This window comes from Thrips palmi, unplaced genomic scaffold (genome assembly GCF_012932325.1).
Source record: "Thrips palmi isolate BJ-2018 unplaced genomic scaffold, TpBJ-2018v1 HiC_scaffold_2, whole genome shotgun sequence".
Lineage (NCBI taxonomy): Eukaryota > Metazoa > Arthropoda > Insecta > Thysanoptera > Thripidae > Thrips > Thrips palmi.
This window is the reverse complement of record NW_023144629.1, coordinates 5835485-5854134: the sequence shown is the minus strand read 5'-3', so window position 1 is coordinate 5854134 and position 18650 is coordinate 5835485. Positions and strand designations below refer to the sequence as shown.

The 18650-nt window shown below is 51.5% G+C and overlaps 6 protein-coding genes across 6 annotated transcripts; 2 read left to right on the top strand and 4 right to left on the bottom strand.

Moving 5' to 3' along the window:
* Window positions 1-792: 792 nt before the first annotated feature.
* Window positions 793-4314, bottom strand: LOC117646935 (protein slowmo). The gene is made up of 5 exons (XM_034388318.1): window positions 4154-4314; window positions 3607-3772; window positions 3429-3515; window positions 3177-3350; window positions 793-3088 (listed from the first exon to the last, which is right to left on the bottom strand). Exons 1-5 carry the CDS (start codon window positions 4183-4185, stop codon window positions 2870-2872), a joined length of 678 nt encoding a protein of 225 aa, XP_034244209.1. The 5' UTR covers window positions 4186-4314; the 3' UTR covers window positions 793-2869.
* A 355-nt stretch (window positions 4315-4669) lies between these two features.
* On the bottom strand, window positions 4670-7255 carry LOC117646934 (cellular tumor antigen p53-like). Its single transcript, XM_034388317.1, has 6 exons — window positions 6860-7255; window positions 6439-6628; window positions 6169-6352; window positions 5870-6086; window positions 5538-5751; window positions 4670-5443 (listed from the first exon to the last, which is right to left on the bottom strand). The coding sequence occupies exons 1-6, from the start codon at window positions 6910-6912 to the stop codon at window positions 5285-5287; spliced, it is 1017 nt and encodes a 338-aa protein (XP_034244208.1). The 5' UTR covers window positions 6913-7255; the 3' UTR covers window positions 4670-5284.
* A 94-nt stretch (window positions 7256-7349) lies between these two features.
* LOC117646933 (queuine tRNA-ribosyltransferase catalytic subunit) lies at window positions 7350-9358 on the top strand. Its single transcript, XM_034388315.1, has 7 exons — window positions 7350-7575; window positions 7662-7751; window positions 7871-8157; window positions 8263-8424; window positions 8516-8684; window positions 8768-8962; window positions 9045-9358. The coding sequence occupies exons 1-7, from the start codon at window positions 7441-7443 to the stop codon at window positions 9192-9194; spliced, it is 1188 nt and encodes a 395-aa protein (XP_034244206.1). The 5' UTR covers window positions 7350-7440; the 3' UTR covers window positions 9195-9358.
* A 54-nt stretch (window positions 9359-9412) lies between these two features.
* LOC117646936 lies at window positions 9413-10604 on the bottom strand. The gene is made up of 4 exons (XM_034388319.1): window positions 10547-10604; window positions 10012-10267; window positions 9736-9902; window positions 9413-9657 (listed from the first exon to the last, which is right to left on the bottom strand). Exons 2-4 carry the CDS (start codon window positions 10252-10254, stop codon window positions 9492-9494), a joined length of 576 nt encoding a protein of 191 aa, XP_034244210.1. The 5' UTR covers window positions 10255-10267; window positions 10547-10604; the 3' UTR covers window positions 9413-9491.
* Window positions 10605-12698: 2094 nt separating this feature from the next.
* LOC117647083 (zinc finger protein 330 homolog) lies at window positions 12699-14511 on the top strand. Its single transcript, XM_034388593.1, has 7 exons — window positions 12699-12891; window positions 13007-13026; window positions 13251-13401; window positions 13475-13706; window positions 13792-13956; window positions 14030-14131; window positions 14226-14511. The coding sequence occupies exons 1-7, from the start codon at window positions 12772-12774 to the stop codon at window positions 14381-14383; spliced, it is 948 nt and encodes a 315-aa protein (XP_034244484.1). The 5' UTR covers window positions 12699-12771; the 3' UTR covers window positions 14384-14511.
* A 115-nt stretch (window positions 14512-14626) lies between these two features.
* Window positions 14627-18159, bottom strand: LOC117647423 (peroxidase-like). The gene is made up of 12 exons (XM_034389161.1): window positions 18052-18159; window positions 17824-17937; window positions 17569-17748; window positions 17279-17505; window positions 17012-17212; window positions 16459-16764; window positions 16110-16300; window positions 15902-16020; window positions 15541-15793; window positions 15202-15404; window positions 14848-15132; window positions 14627-14773 (listed from the first exon to the last, which is right to left on the bottom strand). The coding sequence occupies exons 1-12, from the start codon at window positions 18153-18155 to the stop codon at window positions 14692-14694; spliced, it is 2265 nt and encodes a 754-aa protein (XP_034245052.1). The 5' UTR covers window positions 18156-18159; the 3' UTR covers window positions 14627-14691.
* Window positions 18160-18650: the final 491 nt, after the last annotated feature.

Here is an 18650-nt window from a genome sequence, read left to right as displayed (position 1 = left end):
CGCGTGAAGCTGGTGGCGCGGCGACGCACGCCGGGCTCGCCGTCCTGACCCTGGGCGCCCTGGGCGAGCGGGGAAGCCAGCGCCCCCGGGAAGGGCGGCGGCGGCGCCAGGAAGGACATGGCGGGGGCCGCGGCGATGGGGTCGCCGTTGCGGCCGAGGCGCTCCGGGGACCGCGACGCCGAGGACGCGCGGCTGCGGCTGCGCGCCGCGTGCACCACCCTCGGGGACCGCGGCGGGGACGTCGTCGGCGGCGCCATGGTGGACCGTGGTACCGGGGACCGTGGTCACGGGGGGAGGATGTCCCGCACACTGGCCGTCGGAAGGGTTCGGCACGACGACGACGAGCACGGCGACGTGCAGTACCACATGGCCCGCGCGACTTGCCGAGCCTTGCTGAACCGAACCGTGATCACCGTGATACCATCCCCCCCACCCCCGGCTCCCGCCCCGCCGGCCCGCCGCCCCGCCCCGCGGCCGTCTAGACAGGCCCGACGGCATAGAGGGGGCAAGGCATGGCATAGGCATGGCAAGGCAAGGGGGCGCAGGGCGCCGAGGGGCGATGCCATGGCGGAGTAGAGCCGGACCACGGGGCCACCTCAGCCTCGGCCCGGCCGCCCCTTCCCCTTCCCCTCCCGCTCCCCGTCACTGGACCGCGGCGTGCACTCTGCACTCGAAATCGCAAGGTTGGGATGCAACTCTAGGCGAAAACTTCCGATGCAAGATAATAGCTGAATCTGCGGAACTGGGTTTGGAGTGAGGCGGTGCCAAAGGTTTAAAAATCAAGACGCAAAGGAACTTGTTAACATTTATTTATATATATTTCTTCCTTTTATTTCTTGTCATTGCAGAGTTACATCACAGTTACTCTCAGGGCCACATTGTTGTGGGCCACAATTAATTTTTTAATTAAAAAAGAGTTTACTGTAAGAACTCTTCAAGAAACAATTTTTCTAGAATGCGACATTTTGACTGGGCCTGCCAGTCAAGATGTCAATACCTCTGGGTGCAAGCACAGCAAAACTAGTGAGCAGAAAAAATCGGACTAAGCACACCAGAGAACGTACCGGTAATCACCATTCATCACACAGTCACTCCCATAATACAAAGCAATGAGGTAATATCTATTACAGTGAGGTCAACTCGATGAAGATGATTTTCATTGTTGCTATGATGCATAGTAGTGGCATCAGCATTTGAAGGAATTGAAAATGAAAATTTGTAGGGTACTTTCTTTATGTTGCTGCTATAGAAGTGCTGCCCAAGCCTTTGCAAATTAAACCTTCTGTCAAACCCTAAAAAAGCATTTCCCGTAGAATTAAAATGAGACATTTCCTTATGCAATGGCAAAACAGAAGGGAGGCCAATAATCAAATTGTTCTTAGCAGCTGCAGTTTAGGGCAGAGACAAGCCGCCTAAAATCTGAATTAAAAACACCTACATATTTTTGAAGTGAATAGAAAGAGGAACAGGAATGCACAAGCTGTGAGTCTTACATTACAAAAATACGCGCTATTTGGACACTCCACAAACACTCTCAACACAATTAAAGAGATGACAACCCTGTGATCAAATCAGTTCAAATACTCCTCACAACTCACTTCACCCATTTAAGTTTGAGCAAAGAATAACTCAGGTAAAATAAACAAGAAGATATTTACATAATACATTCCAATGATTGGTCCACCAATACATACAGGAGAAGGGGTATTGCTCACTCGAACTGAAAAGTTTAGGAAAGATAGCAACTCTCTTTTTTCTTGAGATTTTTTTTTGAAATTATGGTTGCTTTTTCCAAAGTGTGTGCATATAATAGGCAGCAGTGTCAAAATTTACAATGGGTTTCCAAACAATTTCAGGTTTAACCACCTGCTATTGAGGCAGTAACAAATTCTGGCAAGACATTGTTTACTGGCAACAACACTGCCAATGTAAACTAAAAAATTACTGATTAATTTGCCTCAAAGCGCTTGATCTTTTCAGCCTAATCTATAAAAGCTTTCATCAGTATGTACAGATAGAGGAAACAGCATGACAGATTCCACAACAGATGTCAAGAGTTGTTAAGGAAAGCTCACATAAGATATTATGGATATGTTATGTTAAACTAAAAGGCAATGTTTCTGCAGAGCATAAGGTTTATGCACTGAAAATTTTGCTCTGAAAATCAGTTTGATCTCAGAACTTCAAAAACATAAAAAGACCACACTGAAAAAAGAAGTAAAAATAACACAAAGTAATAATTTTTCCTCCCATTGTATCAATTGTTCTACTACTATGTACACTTGGCAAATCACACCAATAGTGTCAATGAATCTTAGAATGCACTTGACCCACTGGTTGAACACAACATTTAACATTTCGACTTAGGTAATGTAAATTTGAATGTACTTGGATGAGGCTTTAACGAAGGGGTTGAGATCACAAGGTACACTATAAATATAAATTACCTCCTGGATTTGTCAAACAGGGTAGATTCAAGTAAATTAGAATTCTCTAGACATGAACATAGACACCTCCCTTAACTATTCAACTTCTATTTCCTTCAAATAGGTTTGTGCATTACTCAGAAGATTATCTTACTTCATTATGAAAGTTTTAAGTCCCCATTAAAATTTTACATTTTATAAAGAATTTCCAATGGATTAAGTTGAAACCAATTTTGGCAAAACCATGTCGGTAGGAGACTAGTGTTAGAATTTTTTTTTAGAAGAATTGCGAATTTTTAACAAGGAAACAAAATGGTATACCAGAGATGTGTCTAGTCTTGCACAGGCTGAGCCATTAGGTCGTTAGGATCCAACAAATCATCGCACCAGTCAAGCCTTTTGCAAGTAAAGATGAAGGACATTAACCTAAGCCAAAATGATTGCTATGGTGTTGGCACAGACTGTGGAGTTGATTGAAGATGCTGCAGATCTTCAATAGACTTTTTTGTAACCAATGAAATATCATCTACAGAATAAGTAACTTGCTGGAGTGATTTTTTAGTGAAGCTAATTAAGTCATCTGTGTTGTAGATAGCATTAGATGCAATTTCCTTCATTTCAGCGTGTAGTTTACCTATAACCCATTCAATGGCCTGCCTTCCCTGCAAAGTTAACACATTCATCATGCCATTAGTTAAATAACAATAGAAGAAGTGCCAAAATTAATAGAAATGGTATAAATTAAATTACCTTGCCAGCATTGACAGATATCTTGTTGGTCATGAGGTTTTCCATGTAACTCTCCAATGGCATTCCATGTACAGTCACGATAGCTTCTTGTCTTTGTAATGTTTTATTACTGTCTTCTGGGTGTGGCATGTATGTCACTGTTTCATCAACTGCCATCACACTTCCAAATGTAAGCTGAAGACAAACACAAATTAAGAGATAATGGCATTTGAAGGCTGGCACAGACACATAGTGGGATTAAAATGTACTTACATTTCTTGTCCTCAGTGTCATTTGTCTTTGTTTGGGATCAACTAATGAATACTCACTGGCGTAACAGATGTTGGTTGATCCTACAAACTGAAATTAAATGAAAATTTTCAATTAACCAGGAAAAATGTAACTTGCAGTGAGAGGACAAAAGAAAGCACACAAAACTGGGTTAACTTACCGACGCTGCCCATTTAGGAAATGGCCATTTAGAAGCTACTAGTCTATGTGAATGTAATACACCTTTAACAACTTTTCGATCGATGACATCAGTGCCTAAAACTGCAGGGTTTATAGGATTCGGATATTTTCTCCATGCGGCTTTGGCAACTGTCTCCCACGGGTGACTGAAAAATGAAATCAGACATGAGAAAACTAAGTAAATTCCTACCTTCAAAAGGATTAGCAGGGAAAGAATTACAAGTGCTGCTAATTTTTCAGTAAAATGAGATTTGCAGAAATTAATTAAAACATACTCCAAAGTGTCTTAAGGTTATGCCATAGTGCAATACAATCCTTAGTACAGATAAATCGAAAATCTCGTGATTTGAGAAAGAAAAAACAATCATTTTCCTCGGAAACTTTCCTAATGTACGAAAACTGTGCTAAAGTGACTTGGGCATTAAATGGTATTCTGTCAAGGCTTTCTGCTTGAAAGTGCGCTCACACAAATGTCACAATATGTCAAAAAACATAAACGATGAGGAAATTGAAACTGCATATCTTACTCGTAAATGTGTTCACTCTTCCAGATCTTCATGGTTACAAATTGAAAGGCGTCAAGATATATCAGAAATTTGAAGTAATTCCTACACCTATAAACTAAATTTCGTCACCACACGGGGTGGGACTCGCAGAAGGACCAAAGATCCAAGGTCGTTCTCGATTCTCAACTGTTTTGTTATGATTCACGCGTTACGTCGCCTACCGATTTTGCTGCAATTTTTTTCCAGGAGTTTGCCTTGTTTATATTTTTTTCTGGAGAGTAATTTTACTCAGATAGCAGAAAATCATTGGGAGTAGCGACGGCAATCAATTTTAAAATTGTGAGAAAACCGGGGAGGCAAAATAGGCATCGTAAATTTCTCATGGAGTAGTGGCTTCCAGCTTCCGTCCGTTCGTCCCGCCATTCGCTTTGAAACAATTGGTCGAGCCTGTTACTTTGTGACCACGGAAGTCGAAGACCTCAGGAAGAGCAAGGCCCTCACGGGATAATTTAAGTAGAGGAAATGAACATAAAGCAATGGCAGTTTACAAATTTATTTTTGTTTAACAACATTTAAAAAAAAATCACATGTCTTAGAGTAGAAAGTACAACAGCATTTTGCAGTCCAGTGGCAAAATAGGAGCTGCAAAAGCTCCAATGCCTGAGAAAGGGCAGGTATTGATGTACTCAAACAGTCTTGTAATTGGAAAAATATAACTAATGCTTAACATTTTAATTAAGTATAATAAAAATAAACAATGGTAAGAATCATACCATAGGGATCAACATTATTTATGAACTAACAGTAAGGCCACCATTACTAAATCACAAAATAATTTCCATGCTTCTGAATTTAAAAAAAATAGCAGACCTTAACTTGACCTCAGGTTATCCACTGCATAACTTAAACCAACTGGGACAGAAACACAACAATTTGGTTCTTAGGCAGATGGTCCCTGCAAACATGACAGTGGTGCACACAAAGTACCTACTCAGGTCTTCAAGCAGCAGTGTTTGAAGAGAGTGCATTCCTGAGAAAAATTGTCTCACATGATGTTCTAAAGATATAATAGTAATATAATCAAAATAAAAAATAAACTGAACATGAAGCTAAAGCAAGTTTAAACTGCAGCATTCAAGTCCGTTGACAAAATTAATTGTATGGCTGCGGCAGCACGGCAATGTCATCTGTGACACTGATGAGAGGAGTTGGAATTGCCCCAGGGGTGCAAAGCTCCACCATTTTCACCTGATTCCAATGGAACGCATTCTCTTTAAACAGTTTTGCCACCTCAGCATTGACGGCTGTTACCTGCAAAGCACAAAAGGCATAGGACTTAGTCAACCAAATAATTTGAAGAGGTGTGTGCACTTATACAAAATACGTTCATTGACAGCAATTTTACCATGAATGAAACAGGGGCTGCGTCAGTAGGGAACTCCTGTTTGACACGCTTCAATGGAGGTTCTTCTGCCGAACTCTGTTTCTCCTCCCTTTTAACTTTGACTTTACGTTTTCCATTTGAGGGTTCGGCAAGGTTTTGTTCATCTTTTTCCTTGTCTCTCTTAGGGCAAGAACAAATTTTGACCCCAATGACCTGTCTTCCTAAGACCGTACCCCTGTAATCAATTAAGAAAGTTTCAGAGGAAGTTTCAGCTAACAAAGTTACCATCTTTTGTTTCAAGTAGGTTTGAGATATATTTTAAACTATTAGCTAGCGGTTTGCAACCAACTTACTGGGCATCTTCTAGAGTGAAAACCACATCCGTGGGGGCTCGATTGAGCCCTCCAGTGCAGGAGGTCTTGCACATAAACTTGAGCGAAACCAGCGCATACTCGCACCCTGACTGAAGGTGCAGTTGCACCTTCACCGAGTGTCTCTTGGACAATGGGTCAATATAATATTCCGCTCCCTCATTCTCCATCGCTAACACATGGTCACTATGATCATACGCTAAAGACCAAAGAAAGTGCTATGGTTTACATGAGAACACAAATTAAAAATAAACCATTAATTCAAAAACAGCTTAACTCACATTTATTTGTGGGGTCCTCTTTGTCCCGATGGGTCACACACCGTTTGACGGGGTTCTTCCATTGGTCTGGCTGTGTGAACATCATGAGAGCCCTCACATATAAATTGGCGGTCCCATCCCACTTGATCTGTATGGGGACCACCTTCCCCAAGTCCACAAATATCTTGTTTAGTTTGGTTGACATCTGAAAGAATAAAATGCGTAAGTTACCATCCCAAACGCAATCAAGTACACAACGCAGCAAAGACAAAATAATGTTGAGAGGCATACATAGTACAGCTTCTTCTGCTGGCCCGTCATGTCCACCTTGGCGTCAAAAAGGTGGACGCCTGTAAACTCGGTTCGGGCCGGCAGCGGGCCGGTGGGGTTGACAAAAGGGGGGTCTGAAGTCGGTATTTCCACTCCGCTCCAGTCAACCAGGAGGGGATCGTTCATCAGGTCCGGGACGCTTGGGTCGCCTCTGCGTGAGGAAAAAGAGAGACATGTTTAATCTTGCCCGGCCCTGGGCTGAGGTGTCGCTCCCAGTCCTGCCGATCGCCTCCAACAGAGAACTGTGCAGTGCAGTAGCCGCAGTGCAGATTGCAGAAGCGGCGGACGACCACGCTGAAGGTTAGGTACCGGCGTAGTACACCTTCGCGCCGTCAGCCACAATAGTTTCATTTAAAGCCAGGGACATTTAGAAACAACTTACAGCATCATCTCCATTTCATCTGGGGCGCATATATCGGACTCCTGAGACTCCATTGTTTCTGTGAAACTTCGTAACCTGGACGACAGGTAGTGCAAGCCAAGTGACAGTACTGTGCAGAATGAATAAACTCTGCCAAGCTGTTCTTCACTTCGACTCGATCAAAAGATGAAACAACTCAGGTTTCAGGCAGGGAGCATTTAACTTTAGAACCGGGCACGGACAATAATATTCGGTCGAGCAGCACGAGTGGACCGACGCCGCGCCGCTGTTCCGTTGTGCCCCTCCAAACACACTCACTCACACACACCCACGCACACACACACGCCATAAAAAAAATCACAACCACAAGTACAAATGTGTGTGTATGTTATGTGTTTTATGTGTGTTGTGTGTGTAAGGCCTCATCTAAATTTCTCCTAAATTTTATGCGCGCCCAAGTATTTTGCCATGAAAAATTTTCATAGCAGTTTAGGAGTAGGGGAGGGTGGGGGAAGTGGAGGGAGAGGGCGGCGGCGGCCGAAAAGCGTGGTTGTTGTTTTCAGGTTAAGTTGTTCCTAGTTTAATCTGTTTCTGGAAGGGAAATGAGTGGTGGCAACCCTTCAGCGTTGACCTACAGGGTGCTGGGATGCTGCTCCACGTCCAAAGCCCGAGTGGGGGTCATGAAGCTGCCCCATCACGACGTCGACACGCCGGTGTTCATGCCCGTGGGCACCAAGGTAAACAACCCACAACACCTGTCATGTGTGAATTTGTTTATCATGTTTATCTATAAGAAACAGGCCTGTTCCTCTTCTTGTTCCAGGGAACGATTAAAGGGATCCTTCCTCAACAGTTGGAGGAGCTAAACTGTCAGATAATTCTTGGCAACACTTATCATTTGGGTACAAAACCTGTAAGTGAGTGCCTGTCTTGGCATAATTTTTGTTTACTGTTAGAAGTGAACTAATTCTTGTCGTTCTTTTCCTTTGTCATTTCTGTTTAATATTTCTGATGTGGAATTTCCTTTTTCAGGGTATCGACACTTTGAAGAAAGCTGGCGGTCTACACAAATTTATGAACTGGCCTCGTGCTCTTCTTACTGATTCTGGAGGATTTCAAATGGTCTCACTTCTGGAGTTAGCCGAGATTACGGAGGAAGGAGTAAAGTTTAAATCACCATATGATGGATCTGAATGCATGCTCACCCCAGAACATTCAACTGAAATCCAGAATGCTATCGGAGCTGACATTATGATGCAACTGGATGACGTTGTCCACTCAACCACGACAGGACCCAGAGTAGAGGAAGCCATGGAAAGGTATCCAAGATTCTACACGCTTTCCTTTCTAAAAAGCAACAACAGTAAACGAAATGGGAAAAATATTCAAGTCAGAGTCATGCATTTTACCTCTTATCTTTTCAGAACAACAAGGTGGCTAGATCGTTGTCTGGAGGCTCACTCGCGGGATCATGACCAAACTATATTTCCTATTGTTCAAGGTGGGCTTAATCCAACACTTCGTGAGCAAAGTGCCCATAAGCAAATTCAGCGTGATACTAGGGGTTTTGCCATCGGAGGCCTAAGGTTACTACGATTAGGTGTTTCATTTATTTGAAAAATAAGTGTCCAAAGTATGAAAGAAATTTTTAAATTGGCTTTCAACATTATTTTGCAGTGGAGGAGAAAGTAAAGATGACTTTTGGAGAATGGTTCATTTATCTACTGATATTCTTCCCAAGAACAAACCACGCTATTGTATGGGCGTGGGTTTTGCAGAAGACTTAGTTGTGTGCTGTGCCTTAGGAGTGGATATGTATGACTGTGTTTTTCCAACACGAACAGCAGTAAGTTTAATTTTTCCCTTATTTTGTTTGCCAAGTAATTAATTGAAAACATTGCCCTTTAAGATTTTAATTATTGTTCGTAGCGCTTTGGATGTGCACTCGTTGATGAAGGACAACTCAACCTAAAATTAGTCACTTATAAAAATGATTTTAGGCCAATTGACTCAGAGTGCAACTGTTCGACTTGCAAACGGTATACTCGTGCATATCTGCATTCAATTGTAACATCAGAAACAGTGGCTTGCCATCTTGTCTCAGTCCATAACATAGCATATCAGGTTTGTTTCAAATGTTTCATGTTCAAGCAATCTCTTTGAGGTATCCCCTCCACCATCACATCAAGTCTGTTTTTGTTTTCAGATGCGTTTAATGCTAAGAATACGCACTAGCATCATGGAGGATAAATACCCCAGTTTTGTGAAAAGTTTTATGAAGACCAGATACAATGATGGCTGTTACCCCTCCTGGGTTGTGGATGCCCTCAATGCAGTTGGCATAGCCCTTGATTAAGTACTTTAATAATAATGTTCCTATCAGGTGGAAGAAAGTGGTGCTCATCATTCTTTTTATGTATATATATATATATTTTTTTTTTAATTTTAAGTTTTTACCAAAAACAGTCACATTGCAAAACAAACATCACTTAACATGAATAAACTTATACAGTAACGAAATATTGACTTGAATGGTTTTTGTCGTGGTGCAACCGAACACTGTAAGACATCTCCCATTGGAACTTTGGCTGAATTTACGTAGCGCAGGTCTAGGGCAGGCGGTCCTTGGCGGCGCTCTGCCCGGCGCCTTGCTTCACCTGGTGCCGGCCGCCTGCAGCAGCTTGAGGAAGGCCCTGGCCTCGATGAGGCACTTGCTGTAGCGTGCCGCGCACTTGGCGGCGTCCTTGGAGGACTGGCCGAGCTGCTCCGCTGCCCGGAACTCGGCGGCCGCCTCGTCGTCGTCGTCCTCCTCGCTCCGCCTGAGAGTGAGGGACAGGGGCAGTAAACGAAAGAGAACAGCGCCGCGGTCGCCGCCGGGAATCGAACCCTCTACTCACTGGACCAGCCTGAGGATGGCCGTCTCGTGCGGCCGGAGTCCCTTCGTCGACGCCGACAGCTGGCACACCAGCTTCCTCGCGCAGCCCAGCGGGTCTTGCATCAGCACTTGTCGAAGCAAGTGCGCCATGACGCCGCGCCGACTCGGCGCCTCCACCGCCCCTCGCTCCTGCCGGACAAACAACCCAGGTTCAACGCCCGGTTCAGCGACGAAAACGACTCTCTGAATCAGTCTGCCGCGCGCGATGCACCAACCCCGCACCGCCTACCTGGCTGACGTCGCTGACGGCGCTGACGTCGCGCTTGGTGATGGCCCGGAACAGGGCGCGCGTGGCCGCCACGGCCGGCCGGGGCCTGTTGGTGATCTTGTTGTAGTCCTGGGCGAGCATGTGCAGCATGTACATGCCGGCCAGCCCCATGGCGGCCAGCAGCGCCAGGCGGATGAAGTGGTAGCCGGCGCGGACCATGCCCACCAGCAGCAGCATGAGCAGCACGCGCCGCCAGCCCGCCGAGACCGCCATGACCCTGCTTGCCCTGCGCCGCGAGTTGGACAGTGAGGCCCCTGCGCCCCCGGGGGAAAGGCTAGCCGTCGCACAGTGGGCTAGAAGGCCGGTGGGGGCGGTCGAAATCCCGGACGCGTTTTGAGCTCCAGGGTCGCTAAATGGGACTCGAACCGAACGTGTGACCCCACCAATGGATTGCTCTCCGAACGAGGAATCCGTTGGTGGGGTCGTAGGCTCGGCTCGACTCCCATTTAGCGACTCTGGAGCTCGAAACGCGTGGCCGTGGCCCACTGTGCGTGCAGCTACGCACCTCCCTGGCTGTCCTGAGTCCGGTGGCGTCGGAGGCGGAGGCTCCGCTCGCGGCGAAGGGTGGCCGTCGACTACCACCGCGTGGCTCCGCGGTCCCCGCCGTGGTCCAGAGGGAGGAGGGAAGGCAGGGAAGGCCCACCACCTGGTGTAGCGCAGTGTAGCGCCAGCCCGCCGGCCGCCTGTCTCTCTCGCACCCCTGCGGGACCCCGCGGGACGCCGAGAGAGACAGAGCGGCGGAGCGACCCTTCGGAATCAGGCCGGCGAACACGGCGAACCGGTCCGGATGCCGGAAGACTGCGGGCCTGGTGACACCGCGGCCACCGCTGCAGCCACCGCGGCGCAAGGCGCAACTCGGTCGCGCACTCGCTCGGCCCGGATTCCCGGAACACGCGCACGCCGCACGCAAGGCGCACGCCAGGTGCTCGCGGGTGTCGGGGTCCTGCCGGCTCGACGCGCGGGGCTGCGCGGGGCTGCGCGGGTCGCCCCGGACGGCCCGGGCTGGACGCTGGACCGCGGCGTCGTCTCTCGTGTGACGCAACGCCGCCGTCCTGGCCCGGCTCCAGGGAAGTCCCCTACCCCCTCCCGGCCAGCACACTACTGATGCGATGCCGAGAGGAGGTTTCGTCGCTCTGTCTCTGTCGCACTCGTGGTGGGCTCCGTAGAGGGGAGCGAGAGAGAAAACGACCTTTCGGAATCAGTCCGCCGCGCCAGATAAACAAACCGAGGTATCTGTGGTGTGCTGCGTGTTGCCGTCGTTGATGTTGTCGCGGTTCGGTCCTGTCCTGGGCGCGCCTAGCTGGACTTCCACCTGGGCACAATAGGGCGCGCTTGTGTCTGTGTGAGTGAGTGTGCGCGCACCGCCATGGCCGGCACTTTATTGCGTCATGTCCACGCCACTGCAAAACGGGCCGGGCCGGGCCGCGAAGATTCTTTGTGGATGCAATCGGGCGGGGTGGTGGCTGTGGTGGCGGGGCTCCTGGTCACTGCACTGCACGCACGGCGGCTCGGTGACTCTAGTGACCGGTGTGCTGCCGCCCAGCTGGTCCCCCACATTAGCACACAATGGTGCACGCGCCGCGCGCCGCCGGGCCGCGAGGGGCTGTAAGTGCGACAGACGGGCTTTGAAGAGCGAGGCAGTGGATCCCCCGTTCCCGCCTAAGCCTATCCGTCCCTTCCGTGCACTCCTATTGGCGGCGTGGGGCGGCGTGAGTTGTTGAAGTGAGACAGAGTGTATTGGTCGATTTCCATCTAACTTTGTCCGCCCTGCCGCGGCAAAAGTTGGGTCCGCGCTATGCCAGAGCGATTCCACTGCCCGCACCCCTACGGCCCTACGGCACACTCTGCGAGTGCGAGAGAGACAGCGAGAGTCGTGCAGAATCGCTCGACAGACCGCCTCGCCGTGCAGTTGGGCGTTACGTTGGAGTCCTGTCCGACTGTCGCCGCTGTCGCTTTCGTTATTGCAGATTGGCGGCACCGCGGCCATGCCGTCGCGCTAACTCTGTCTCTGTCGCACCCACGGGGCGCCCCGTAGGGCCCGTAGGAGTGCGAGAGAGACAGCGCGACATATCGCTCGGCTGCCCGTTTTCTGGACGACCGCATACATTAGCAAAATAAGCCTGACGCGCTTCCGTTGTGAAAGTCATGTGCATAATTTTTGTCCCTCACGCGATTCCGTTTTACGACTGAAATGAAACATGTCAAACGAGAAAAAAAAAGAAAAACGCGCCGTCGCGGTTTTGGGGTCACCCCGGACGGTCCTCCGGTCCGTGTGCAAACTTTTGATGCGGCTGGCGACACATGTCCGTCCAGTGTGCCAGTCTGCCTCTCGGGAAGCACCCTGCCCGTCCGGTCCGGTTGCGTTGCTGTAAGTGGCTGTGTGGCGGCAGAAAACGCGCAGAAAAAAAAAAGAACAAACGGTGGTCCGCCTGACCCGGTACTTGAACCCACAGCCCGCCCGTCACTTGCATCTAACTTCATCGAATTGAAACTAGACGAATACTCGGTGCGCCTTAGCCAGCTGCCAAGGCTACCTTGAAGCGAAGGGGATGAAGGGGAGGGAAGTCCGAAATTCAACACCCCGTTGGTTCCGTTTCCGTTCCGCGGGTAAATTTAATGCGGTATGAAAAATCAAGTCGGGATGCGGGGGGAGGGGAGGGGGATGAGGAGAGTGCTTCCGTTCGTCGTCTGTCCTTGTGCCAAACCCTACGTGTCTGAAACTCGGTCAAAATGCCCAAGAAGAAGACAGGACAGCGCAAGAAGGCAGAAAAGCAGAGACTTCGACAGAAGGAGATTCGATCCGCCCGCGACAATGTTCCTCTTGCCAAATATCCTTGCAACGCGTCGATGGTGAGTTACCAGACCCTCCATGGCTAGGTTATGTTTTCTTGCTGCTTGTGTGACAGGTCTGCTCTGGAGAGAGGAAACATTAATTTTATCGTTGCCCCTTTTGTTTATTTTGCAGGAATGCGACAGATGCGAAAGGTGAGTGAACGCCAAGTGGCTGAGGGGTGCTCTCGTGTGTCTTTTGTAAAAACCAAAAAATTTGTTCACCCGCTGCCTTCAGAAAAATAGTCTTTGTACCAATTTATATTATATTGCTTACTGTAACAGTTTCACAATCATGGATTCCATTAATCTTAGTTTTCATTCATTTTGGGCATGGTGCTCTCATCTTCTCTGAGCTCATCAGTTTCGTCTATTTGCAGGAAGCAGAAGAATCGTGCATTTTGCTATTTCTGCCAGAGTTTGCAGAGGCTACCACAATGTGCTCATTGTGGTAAAGTGAAGTGCATGCTGAAGACAGGAGACTGCTGCGTCAAACACCCTGGCCAGTTTTCAACTGGAATGGGCATGGTGGTGTGTATCTGTTTCAGAACATTTTTTAAAAATTAATCGTGGATCTGTTTTAATTTATTGTGACTTCTTTCAGGGTGCCATTTGCGACTTCTGTGAAGCTTGGGTGTGCCATGGACGCAAGTGCCTGACAACTCATGCCTGTACTTGTCCACTGCAAGATTCGGTTTGCATTGAGTGTGAGCGAGGCGTATGGGATCACGGCGGCCGAATGTTCCAGTGCTCATTCTGCAATAATTTCCTATGTGAAGACGATCAGTTTGAACATCAAGCCTCCTGCCAAGTGATTGAGTCTGAAAACTTGAAATGTGAGTTCCATTGATTATTTATTTTCTCCTTGTGGTATTCAGTTGGGCCTGGGCATTTTAGCAAGTGGTTAATGTATGTTTTCAGGCCAATCCTGCAACAAGCTGGGTCAATACTCTTGCCTGCGTTGCAAAGTGTGCTTCTGTGAAGATCATGTACGAAGGAAAGGCTTCAAGTACGAGAAAGGAAAGACCATTCCTTGCCCGAAATGTGGCTATGATACCTCTCAAACTAAGGACCTCAGCATGTCAAGTAGGTCATCCTCTGTTGGTTCTTGAACTGTAATTATTTCTGAAGGGCTCCCATTAATTTTGCTCTTTTTTAGCTCGGAGTCACAAGTTTGGTCGTCAAGGCCTTGGGGGCGATGATGATGATGATGAGGGTGGATCTGGATATGGCTACTATGGAGGCACTGCCAGCTATGGAGGTATGCATTTTCTGTGTACTTTTATTTATAATAATAAATCATTCTTTAAAAAACACTTTTAATTGATATGATTATGCTTGAAAATTTTCCATAGATGATGAAGATGATGATGAGGATTATTCTGGAGGTTCTGATGATTCCTACACTGATTCTGATGATTCTGATGATGACTCTGATGATGATGATGAGGAGGATGAAGAGGATAAGGAAGATAAAGAAGAGGACAAGAGCAAAAAGGATGTGGCAAAGTAAACAGGGTCTAAGCATGTTGGTGTCTAGGGAAATAATGTGCAATGTCACATTGACAATAGAAGGGTACAATATTCCAAATGAAGTCTTCCTCGTGCCTTCTAATGGATTATTTTGCAACTTATGTACATTCAAACAAAGATATCACGGCTGTGAATTTGTGTGTGAAACCAACCCAGAATAATTGATTGTAACTAGAAAAAATAAAATATTTTTTTCAAACTAAAATTTTATTATGAATTTGTAATACCCGTTTTACTGCAAAGACTAGTTGAAATGCAACCTTATTCGATTTTCTCATAGCTTTTATATCAGTCTACCACTTTTTCCTTCCATGGCTTGAGACTCATCTGTGGCAGCTGCTTCCAATCCGCGCACAAAATGTAAGGATTTCTGGAACAAGCATTAATGAATGAAATAGCGTATTAGATGGGAGTCCTGGCCTGTGGCCTGGCGTGCCGGCTCACCGCTGGGCGTGCTTCCTCTCCATGGGCCTGGCCTGCACGCTGTGGACGTGGACCCCGGCGTCGCAGATGAGCCTGGCCAGGCTGGTCCTCCGCACCTCGGCCAGCTGCCTCGGCGTGAAGGAGCCCGCCTGCCGCCCGTTCTCGTACCAGTACCGGTCGCCCAGCTTGAGGTTCCGGAACGTCCTGCCGATGATGCAGGCGAAGGTGGGCCCCACGATGGCCCCCGACGACGCTCGGGTGCGCTCGGAGATGCCCGCCGTCCAGAGGTCCACGTCGTCCGGGTGCCTGGTTCCATCCCACAGCAAGTGAGCGCTTTGCCGCTTGACAAGCCTCGAATTGGAGGCATTGACTTACTCGTAGAGCTCGGCCAGCCTGGTGGCCGTGAGGTTGCCGACGGCGACCGCCATGTCGCGCCACGTCCGGGCGGGGGGCAGCCCGCACAGCTGGCGGTAGTGGTTGAAGGACGGCACGCCGTGCTCGCGGGCCCTGGCCAGGTTGATGGAGGCCAAGTCCTTGCCGAAGGCCCGGGCGGGCCGCTTGAACAGATGGTCCACCACCTGCGGGTTGCGGGTCGGGCCCCCGGGGTGGGTTCAATCACCACGACTATCGTCTGAAGACTGATTCGGCGCTGTCTCTCTCGCACTCACGCGGCGTTCCGTTTGGGTGCGAGAGAGACAGAGCGCGCCTGCTGACCTGCGCGGTGACCTCGTTGTCCATGCGGCTGGCGGGCTGCCCCGCCATGCCCAGCAGCAGCTGGTCCAGCCAGCCGGGGCGCCGCAGCTGGAAGGGCCTCTGCAGCGCGTCGGACAGCGGCATGTCGGCCAGCAGGCGGTGCTGCGCGTCGCGGCGCTCCAGGCGCGCCGGCAGCAGCGAGTGGCCGAAGCGGAAGGCCGCCGTCGCGAAGGCGTCGGGCACCGTGGCGTCCAGCGTCGCGTTGTAGGCCGAGCTGCCGGTCAGAGAGTCGTGAGTCGCTCTGTCTCTCTCGCACTCGTGGGGCGCCTTCTATAGGTGCGACAGAGACAGAGCGGCGAAACCGACGCGTTCGCCGCGTTACCTGTAGCCCGCCCCCAGCAGCGCCAGCCCCTGCTCGCGCACGGCCTTGGCGCCCAGCAGCAGCGGCAGGAACTCCTTGTACGACACGTGCTGCATGATGGCGGCCACGATGTGCCGCACCTGCCGAAAGAGAGAGACACTTTGGGGTGTCGAAGCTGCGTGTCTCGTCGGACAGAAGCGCGCAGGCTGATTTGGCGGTGTGCACTCACTTCCTGGAACAGCTGCTCGTCGTCCCAGTGCGGGTTGACCGCCGCCATGGCCCGCGCCAGGCGGTTGTGTTCGCGCACCAGCAGGACGTGCAGGGCCGCCAGCCCGAGCTGCTCGTTAGCGCGGTTGTCCCCTGGAAACGAGGTCACGGGTTCAACTCCCGGCCAAGGCAGCCGCTTTGGGTCTAGTTTGACTTTTGCCGACCCGCCAGGAAGCAGGGCTCGGGGCTGCGCGGGTCGGGGATGCAGCCGTCGCCGGGGTACTCCAGCTTGGGCGGCATGGCGGTCTCCTGCCGCTGCGGGTCCTCCTCGGCGTCCGCCAGGTCGTCGTCGTCGTGGAGGTGCTGCTCGCGCAGCAGGCCGCCGCGCAGCTGGCGCAGCCCGTCGGAGGTCCTGAAGCTGGAGCCGTACACGGTGCCCGCGTCCACGAACGACGTCACCAGGTTGAACTGCGTCCGCGGCCCCAGCGCGCAGTCGGCGCGCAGCCCCGCCAGCGACCGCGCCAGCTCCATGCAGCGCCCCATGTGGTCGCCGCGCGGCAGCAGCAGCCCCAGGCAGTTGGGGTGCAGCGGAGCCTCGCCGTCGTGGCCGTGGCCGTGGCCGTGGCCGTGACCGTCCTCGGGTGGACAGCACGGCGGGTCGCCGCGCGTCCACGGGTCTGTCGGCCGACGACCAAACCAAACATGCCAGGATCAACTTACGTCGCGCAGCAGACTTCGCTTCCTCCGCACTGCCTCTCTCGCACTCACGGGGCGTCCCTTGTAAGTGCGAGAGAGACAGAGCGACGGAAACCACTCTCGGAATCAGTCTGCAGCGCGACCGAGAGAGCGCCTGGTGGGCAGGCCACCCTTGCGGCACGGCTGAGGTGCCGCCCGCCAGGTAGGCAATCCGCCGATGGATTGCACCTTTGGTCTCGGCGGTGAGGGTGATGTCGTGGTCCAGCAGCTGCCCCCAGGTGACGAACATGAAGGTGACCCGCGGGTGCAGGTGGTGCTCGTCGTCGGTGTGGCCGGCCGCCTTGTCGACCTCGCGGTGCAGCGACGTGGACACGATGCGGGGGTTGGGGAGCTGCCGTCCGGACAGCGCCACTCTGGGCGCGCCGACGCCTGCAGGCAGCAGCGATGATTGTCGAGACTGCGCTCTTAAGGTGTTCAGAGTGTCGACCCGCTCACCGTCGGCGTAGTCGGGCGGCAGCAGACGCCTGAAGGCGGCGCCGGCCATGCCCCAGGTGGGGTGCTGCAGGTTGTTGCAGACGCCGTCGTGGCGCCGGAAGCGCGTCTCCTCGCAGCCCCGCGGCCGCCGCGACGCCAGCGACGACGGGCAGTAGCGGCCGATGTCCGTCCAGCGGGTGTCCACGTCGGCCAGCCCGAGCACCACGTCAGCGCGCGACAGCGCGAACCTGTGTTCAAAGGTTCAAAACACTCGCCTGCCGTCTTTCTTCTGTGGCCGTCGTCGTCCTCACCGCTCCTTGAGGATCCGGGCCGTCTCCTCGACGGCGGCCCCGAGCTGGCCGACGTAGTGGTCGGGCGCGGGGCCGGGGACGCTCCCGGACGCGGACAGCGGCCGGTGGGGCCCCGTCCGCGCGCGCGCCTCGTGGAACGCGTCGTTGACGGCGCCGAAGGGGATGCATCGCGGGCCGCCCCTGCAACAGCGAGCACCGCGTCAGCGTCAGCGCGCTGCGACTCCACGGCGAGGTCGCGGGTTCGAGTCTCCATACCGGATGACGTCGTTGGCCTCCTTCGGCAGCTCGAGAGCGCAGTCTTCCGGGTTTGGGACGGCCGGGGGACGCGCCGCCGCCGCGGCAGTCGACACCAGCACCACGAGGACGACACTGCGGCACCAGGATCCTTAAATCGTCCAGCCCGCTTACCCAAGCCGACTGGCCGTTTTCCGACTGTGCAGCTGGTACCGACCGCACCGACCGCACCGACGCCTGCCTGCTCACCTGATGCGCATTCTTAAGCACTTCTGGTGTGGAGCCAGCGCTTTCCCGGCCGTCCAGCCGCAGGACTGCGTACACTGCGGCGCGCAGCACCGCCCAAGGGCCATCTGTGCGTCCCTGCGCCCCACGGAGGTACTTGGAGTGATCGAGGTCTTTCCGCGGGGGTACGGTGCGGCGAGGTGTGGGTGGCGCGCCGGGGGCCCGGTCCCAGGGGGGCGTCGGGGGCGGGGGCACGATTGGGCTAGCGGTGTCGCGGGGGCGTTGTCCGATACCCCCTTTCAGGCCCTCGCGAAACGAAACGGCTGGCGGTGCAGAAGCTCGCAATAAAACGCCCCTCTCTCTCCCTCTCGGTCGTCAAATGGGGCTGACGTAGCGCCCAGCGCAGATGCAGGTAGTTATTAAAGTTGATACCCGCCGGGGCCTTTCGGAAGATTGGTACCACCCGGATCCCAGGCCCACGCACACGAATTCATTCATTCATTCATTCATTCATTCATTCATTCATTCATTCATTCATTCATTCATTCATTCATTCATTCATTCATTCATTCATTCATTCATTCATTCATTCATTCATACAGTTCCCCCTACCTTCCCCCACT

Bases quoted from the DNA above. Each gene is read 5' to 3' on its own strand.
- LOC117646935 (XM_034388318.1), bottom strand. From the start codon at position 4,185: ATGAAGATCTGGAAGAGTGAACACATTTACGA. The intron at 3,773-4,153 runs GTAAGATATGCA...TTCATTTTTCAG, and splicing joins AAGAGTGAACACATTTACGA to TCACCCGTGGGAGACAGTTG. The intron at 3,351-3,428 runs GTAAGTACATTT...GTTTGTCTTCAG, and splicing joins TGACACTGAGGACAAGAAAT to CTTACATTTGGAAGTGTGAT.
- LOC117646934 (XM_034388317.1), bottom strand. From the start codon at position 6,912: ATGGAGTCTCAGGAGTCCGATATATGCGCCCCAGATGAAATGGAGATG. The intron at 6,629-6,859 runs GTAAGTTGTTTC...TTCCTCACGCAG, and splicing joins GATGAAATGGAGATGATGCT to AGGCGACCCAAGCGTCCCGG. The intron at 5,444-5,537 runs GTAAAATTGCTG...TGTGCTTTGCAG, and splicing joins CAGCCCCTGTTTCATTCATG to GTAACAGCCGTCAATGCTGA.
- LOC117646933 (XM_034388315.1), top strand. From the start codon at position 7,441: ATGAGTGGTGGCAACCCTTCAGCGTTGACCTACAGGGTGCTGGGATGC. The intron at 8,425-8,515 runs GTTACTACGATT...ATTATTTTGCAG, and splicing joins TTTGCCATCGGAGGCCTAAG to TGGAGGAGAAAGTAAAGATG. The intron at 8,685-8,767 runs GTAAGTTTAATT...TATTGTTCGTAG, and splicing joins TTTTTCCAACACGAACAGCA to CGCTTTGGATGTGCACTCGT.
- LOC117646936 (XM_034388319.1), bottom strand. From the start codon at position 10,254: ATGGCGGTCTCGGCGGGCTGGCGGCGCGTGCTGCTCATGCTGCTGCTG. The intron at 9,903-10,011 runs GTCAGCCAGGTA...TTTGTCCGGCAG, and splicing joins ACGTCAGCGCCGTCAGCGAC to GAGCGAGGGGCGGTGGAGGC. The intron at 9,658-9,735 runs GTGAGTAGAGGG...CCTCACTCTCAG, and splicing joins GCCATCCTCAGGCTGGTCCA to GCGGAGCGAGGAGGACGACG.
- LOC117647083 (XM_034388593.1), top strand. From the start codon at position 12,772: ATGCCCAAGAAGAAGACAGGACAGCGCAAGAAGGCAGAAAAGCAGAGA. The intron at 13,402-13,474 runs GTGTGTATCTGT...GACTTCTTTCAG, and splicing joins CAACTGGAATGGGCATGGTG to GGTGCCATTTGCGACTTCTG. The intron at 14,132-14,225 runs GTATGCATTTTC...AATTTTCCATAG, and splicing joins AGGCACTGCCAGCTATGGAG to ATGATGAAGATGATGATGAG.
- LOC117647423 (XM_034389161.1), bottom strand. From the start codon at position 18,155: ATGGCCCTTGGGCGGTGCTGCGCGCCGCAGTGTACGCAGTCCTGCGGC. The intron at 17,749-17,823 runs GTATGGAGACTC...TCGCTGTTGCAG, and splicing joins GAGGCCAACGACGTCATCCG to GGGCGGCCCGCGATGCATCC. The intron at 15,133-15,201 runs GTAAGTCAATGC...GGATGGAACCAG, and splicing joins AGGCTGGCCGAGCTCTACGA to GCACCCGGACGACGTGGACC.